Genomic DNA, 6,170 nt, shown 5'->3' on the forward strand with positions numbered 1-6,170 from the left:
GCGGCCTCTTTTAACCTTGCATTTGCCTGTCCACATAGACTACAGATCTGTGCGTGGAACGTATCCAGCAAAGCAAGGGGTGAGCCGGTACAGTACAAAGGTGAACTGTACTGATAAAAGTTAGTGGCAGTGACCAGGATCCGAACCCACGACACTTCTGCCTTGGGCCTTCGGCCCAAGCTTTGGGGCCTTGGGGGGGGGGGGGGGGTTAATCTTGTTACCAAGCTTGGCGTTCAGGCTGTCCATGTATCGACATGTCATTATTAAAATGTTGGATGCTGATATTTGTTACAGCTGTATATAGATATAAGAGTAGTTGTAGCACTGTTGGTATAGAATGGGGATGTACTTTAAACGTTCCAATTTGTTATGAAAGTAGTTAAATTTCTCTTGAAATTAACATTTTCCAATCCACATGAGCTGAATTAGCATTAGGTACTACTCGGGATTCTTGTATTGTTGCTTCGTATATTGCTATAAATTTGCATCAATATAGGATTTTAAAATAGTTAACAATAAGTTTTAATAACAAAGACACGAAGCATACTTACTTAAAAGTAATCAGGCTGGTAAATATTTCAACACCTCTGAAACTGTCAAATTATCGTGAGCCCTAGTAGTGCACCATTTTTCTTCGTTATGATGCCAACAGTACGGTTTGGTTATCACTAAATGGTATAATTACAGTGAATTATAAAATACATAAACAAAATATATCATATTTTATTACAAATATACAAAATTAAACCTTAAATTATTAATACTAGAAATTAACATATTCTATTTATTTGTAAAATGTGTGAGTATTATATAAGTCTTATTTATGTTCCTTCATGATTGAAGTCTTAAGACTCGTGGTAACTGACTCAAAATACGGTAACACGTTCTGAGGACTGGTATTCTCACTCCTTTTTATACGTTAAACCTTTAGGCACCAGTTATGGCATACACCTATGTCAAAGTGATCTGTTACTTTACTGACTACATCTTGGTGATTTCCCCTATAGACTATAGCGTGTAACATTAAACACCACAAATATTTATTCATCATAGGCCTGTTGAGCTATCTTTGGATCCAATATTTTGTCATCGCTGTAAATTTCCTTTTAATGCTTGATTTAATTTTAAAAAATGACAACACTTCGTTCACAATGGTTTGGCTGTTTTAGGGGAAGCGATTCTCCCCACCCCATCCTAACTTTAACACAACAGCCGACAGCTGGTCACCTGATTAATACAAGCTATGTGCGGGAACCTAGGAAACCTTCCCCTTAAACCGCCTAAATTTTGTAAACGAAATTTAGTACTCTAATTAGTCTAAGGCTAAAGCACTTACATTAGTACTCATTGACAAAATTTTACATTGCACTCTCAAATCAAACAGTCTATGACTTTATCTATATGGTTAAACGATTAAGTAGTCATAATATAGGTACACACAATACACACGCCAAGTATACACATAGGACTTGGGTATAACTGTTCAAAGGTCCAAGGCACATAATGAGCAAATAACACTTCCACTTATGATTCATCATAGTAGTGGGAAGGGACGAGGATGTACCTCACCCCATGGGGGGCCGGCGTCGTTGAAGTAGCGTAGAAGTTAGAGATAGGGGCGGGTTTGGTAGCGGGCCGGGGTATGTCGTCTTGCTCCTCCTCTATAGGGGTAGCGGTGGACGAGACAGCAGAGGCGTAGTACCCGGACACAGGAGGTGACGGGGTGGACGACACATAGGGGTAGTAGTTAGGAGAGTCTGAGCTAGTGTACTCCTCGGCCGTCTGGGGCAGAGCCCTGAGCTGCAGAGGTTGTAGACTCTTGTATGGCCTAGGGGTGGGACTGAAGAGTACTTCTAGTGGGCGAGGGGTAGCAGAGGGTTTGGCGTACTGGGCGGCAACACTGTGAGACTTGGCGACAACGTGGACTGGATGTTTGTAGATCACCTGGAAGAGATACATTAGTTGGGTTAGATATTAGTTGTCAGTATTTTGATACTTGAGAGTGTACGAGGCGTAAGTGGTGTTTAACGTAATTGCTGCTACCAGAAAGGTGCTGTAAAGAAAGTATACAGTGCGACAGGACTGGCACTCAACAAAAACCATCAGTTACGAGTTGTAGTGTTGGATTCGTTTTTAGCACGTAAACACAAATATTCTACTTTAGGTATTTACAACTGTTAACAGAGGCTTAGGCTTGCACAATACTTGCTTGTTATTGTATCAAAGAAATCAAACTATCAGTAGTGGCATCATGTTGGTATAAACTTAATTGTTTATTGGACCCTTGAGATAACATCTACTACAACTCAAATATCCAAATTCTAGAAAAAGTGTTATCGTAAAATGTCACTTCTAATTAAAATATGCGTTGTTGATTTTGCTTAGACGTAATTGTCTTAGACATAAGTGTGAGAAGGACGTATCCGCCCCTTCGCAAACTTTGAGGCTTCGAATCTTTTTTCCATACGCTTTTGCAATTAAAAATCCCACTGATGTACATTGACACAAACAGTAGTGTACCTACCTCTGGTTCGTCAGAGTAGTCAGGCTCCTGTAGGATGCTGTTAGACACACCGCTGTACCTAGGAGTGTAGTACACACTGTCTGCTGGTCGCCCTGTGTAGTACACCTGAGGGTTGGACACGGGTTTGGCAGCCTCATCGTACCTCACGTCAGCTTTGTACCCTGAATTGTCCGCAGTATAACTCACTATCTGTGTACGACCGTCGGGAAGTTTAACCCTGTACTCGCCCTTGGTCGACTGCCCGTTGTGCGCCTGCTTGTGAGAGAAGTCGTCTCCGGACTGGCGGTCCTTCACCGCGTACGCGAATGCGTAGTTCTTCGGCACCTAGAGGCAGCAAAAATTAAAATTGTTATATGTATTAGCATGTAATATGGCACCAATAATGTCTTATGACGTAGATAATAAATACATTTGAAGCCTTAACAGGAGTTAAATATATCTTATCGATAAGTGTTTCTACCAACATGTTTGTGACTCAAAAGTCACCTTTGTGTTCTGTTGCTTATGAAATGGTAAAGAAGTAGAAAAACTAGTATGGGTTTCCCAAACACATAGAGGAAGTATATTTCTATGTACTTTTTATGTTAAATTAGTCCGAAGAATAACGGTCTAAAATGGCCTAGACAGCAAAAAAACAAAGAGAAGTATATAGAAAAGACGTATTGAGTCAAATTCTCTAGTAACTAGATTTGTTTAGTATGGGTTTCCTAAAAACTTATAGGAAGTACATTTCCATGCACTTTTTATGTTAAATTGCTCCGAAGAATAACGATCTAAAAATTACCTACACAACAGAAAAACAAAGAGAAGTATATAGAAAACAACAACTAGAGTTAACTCCTTTAGTGTACTATTTAGTCCTTTGATCTCCTTTTTATTAGACACTATGTTTGTTTTATTCAAGTAGATATAAATGTTATAAAAGAATTATATTTGAAAAAAATAAAAACTTTGTTTCCGTACAAAGCAGAATATGCGACGACACAGGTGGTATAAACGTCTAGCCTAAGGTACCAAGTTTTAATTTAAAAACATATTAAGTCGAGAAAAGTGTGGTATAATAAATAACAAAAACTATTACGCCCTCGATCTTTTAATTTCTCCTTCTGTTATATGAGCACAGTGGTTCTATTACAGAATGAGGATATACCGAGGGCCTGCAGCTCTCTAGAAGCTGTACGCTATACAATAAAGTCAAGTGGGTTGCCTGTAAATGTTGCAGTCTTTAATTATACTACAAGCAAGACTTCCTGATACAGTATTTATAATCTTTAGTTTGGAAGGTTGGTTTCATGTGATAAAATACATAGCATAAACATGTTATACGTAATGAAAGGTAATATCTCTATACTATAAATAAATAAATAATTAAATTTATATGATATTTGTTAATAACAGGTAAAAATAATTTAGAATTAACAGTTCAAATAAAACTAATGTAATTAATTTACGATCAAATAAATCTGATTTACAAGTTACTGTTAATGTAGTTATTGTACTTGTTTGTTCACTTAGAACCAAGACGATATGGTACGCAAGGACTAAGGCATATAGTTTAATTTTTATGACAACCCTATTGAACCTTAGAGTAATGGTAGAGCCTATAACAAAACTCAAATGAGCCAAAATAAAACTTTAAATAACAGAATGACTTGTTTAGAGGTGTTGGGCTGGAGCCAACTGGAGGAAGCATAATTGGGATCCACCAATAGATTCATCGACCACAAAAACATATTTCTCTGCTCGAAATCTAAACAGCTCATTGTTTATCTTCACCATTACTTTACGAGGGGTGTTTGGATTCTTGATTGTGCCAAATAATATTTTGTGATCTATAGTTTTATTTTTATTTTTTTTCAGTTAAGTATTTCTAAATTCTATACAAGCTGCGATAGGGTAACAATGAGATGATGCGAATATTTACCAGACCATACACCGAGGAGGTTTTCTTTGGAGGCTTGACTGTTGCAGGAACCTCTGGGAACTGTACAGGACTGCTGTCATCTTGTCTGGTGGAGGTACGAGGGTACAGCTGGTACGGGGGTTGATCCAGTAGTACCTGTGACAGCCGCAGGGGCGCAGGACCAGACAGCAGGGTCTGTAGAGGGTGCGGGTTGTAGTGTCGAGGTCTCAGGAACCTCTCTGGGATTCCTACCTCTGCCGCGTACACTGTCGTGAACAGTAGACTGACTATCTGTAACATGGAGCCTTCACAGTATTGTCACAGGGTTAGTCAGCCGCAGGGGCGCAGCACCAGACAGCAGGGTCTGTAGAGGGTGCGGGTTGTAGTGTCGAGGTCTCAGGAACCTCTCTGGGATTCCTACCTCTGCCGCGTACACTGTCGTGAACAGTAGACTGACTATCTGTAACATGGAGCCTTCACAGTATTGTCAAAGGGTTAGTCAGCCGCAGGGGCGCAGCACCAGACAGCAGGGTCTGTAGAGGGTGCGGGTTGTAGTGTCGAGGTCTCAGGAACCTCTCTGGGATTCCTACCTCTGCCGCGTACACTGTCGTGAACAGTAGACTGACTATCTGTAACATGGAGCCTTCACAGTATTGTCAAAGGGTTAGTCAGCCGCAGGGGCGCAGCACCAGACAGCAGGGTCTGTAGAGGGTGCGGGTTGTAGTGTCGAGGTCTCAGGAACCTCTCTGGGACTCCTACCTCTGCCGCGTACACTGTCGTGAACAGTAGACTGACTATCTGTAACATGGAGCCTTCACAGTATTGTCACAGGGTTAGTCAGCCGCAGGGGCGCAGCACCAGACAGCAGGGTCTGTAGAGGGTGCGGGTTGTAGTGTCGAGGTCTCAGGAACCTCTCTGGGACTCCTACCTCTGCCGCGTACACTGTCGTGAACAGTAGACTGACTATCTGTAACATGGAGCCTTCACAGTATTGTCACAGGGTTAGTCAGCCGCAGGGGCGCAGCACCAGACAGCAGGGTCTGTAGAGGGTGCGGGTTGTAGTGTCGAGGTCTCAGGAACCTCTCTGGGATTCCTACCTCTGCCGCGTACACTGTCGTGAACAGTAGACTGACTATCTGTAACATGGAGCCTTCACATAGTATTGTCAAAGGGTTAGTCAGCCGCAGGGGCGCTGCACCAGACAGCAGGGTCTGTAGAGGGTGCGGGTTGTAGTGTCGAGGTCTCAGGAACCTCTCTGGGATTCCTACCTCTGCCGCGTACACTGTCGTGAACAGTAGACTGACTATCTGTAACATGGAGCCTTCACATAGTATTGTCAAAGGGTTAGTCAGCCGCAGGGGCGCTGCACCAGACAACAGGGTCTGTAGAGGGTGCGGATTGTAGTGTCGAGGTCTCAGGAACCTCTCTGGGACTCCTACCTCTACCGCGTATACTGTCGTGAACAGTAGACTGACTATCTGCAACATGGAGCCTTCACACAGTATTGTCAAAGGGTTAGTCAGCCGCAGGGGCGCAGAACCAGACAGCAGGGTCTGTAGACGGTGCGGGTTGTAGTGTCGAGGTCTCAGAAACCTCTCGGGGCCTCCTACCTCTGTCGCGTATACTGTCGTGAACAATAGACTGACTATCTGTAAATGGAGCCTTCACAGTATTGTCATAGGGTTAGTGAGCGACAGGGACGCAGCACCAGACAGCAGGGTCTGTAGTGCCAAATAATAACGG

General features: G+C 42.4%; 1 protein-coding gene across 1 annotated transcript; it reads right to left on the bottom strand.

The window, feature by feature from the left end:
• Positions 1-755: 755 nt before the first annotated feature.
• On the bottom strand, positions 756-5,125 carry LOC129001201 (uncharacterized). The gene is made up of 3 exons (XM_054428414.1): positions 4,449-5,125; positions 2,525-2,848; positions 756-1,944 (listed from the first exon to the last, which is right to left on the bottom strand). Exons 1-3 carry the CDS (start codon positions 4,725-4,727, stop codon positions 1,525-1,527), a joined length of 1,023 nt encoding a protein of 340 aa, XP_054284389.1. The 5' UTR covers positions 4,728-5,125; the 3' UTR covers positions 756-1,524.
• Positions 5,126-6,170: the final 1,045 nt, after the last annotated feature.

Source organism: Macrosteles quadrilineatus, unplaced genomic scaffold (genome assembly GCF_028750875.1).
Source record: "Macrosteles quadrilineatus isolate MER2022 unplaced genomic scaffold, UCM_ALF_1.0 Scaffold_8__2_contigs__length_117827958, whole genome shotgun sequence".
In the NCBI taxonomy this organism is placed as follows: Eukaryota; Metazoa; Arthropoda; class Insecta; order Hemiptera; family Cicadellidae; genus Macrosteles; species Macrosteles quadrilineatus.

What these genes read in the sequence shown, in the direction of transcription:
- LOC129001201 (XM_054428414.1), bottom strand. Translation starts at nt 4,727, where the DNA reads ATGTTACAGATAGTCAGTCTACTGTTCACGACAGTGTACGCGGCAGAG. An exon ending in CCTCCTCGGTGTATGGTCTG is followed by an intron (nt 2,849 to 4,448) that starts GTAAATATTCGC and finishes TGCTGCCTCTAG; the next exon opens with GTGCCGAAGAACTACGCATT. An exon ending in ACTACTCTGACGAACCAGAG is followed by an intron (nt 1,945 to 2,524) that starts GTAGGTACACTA and finishes TATCTCTTCCAG; the next exon opens with GTGATCTACAAACATCCAGT.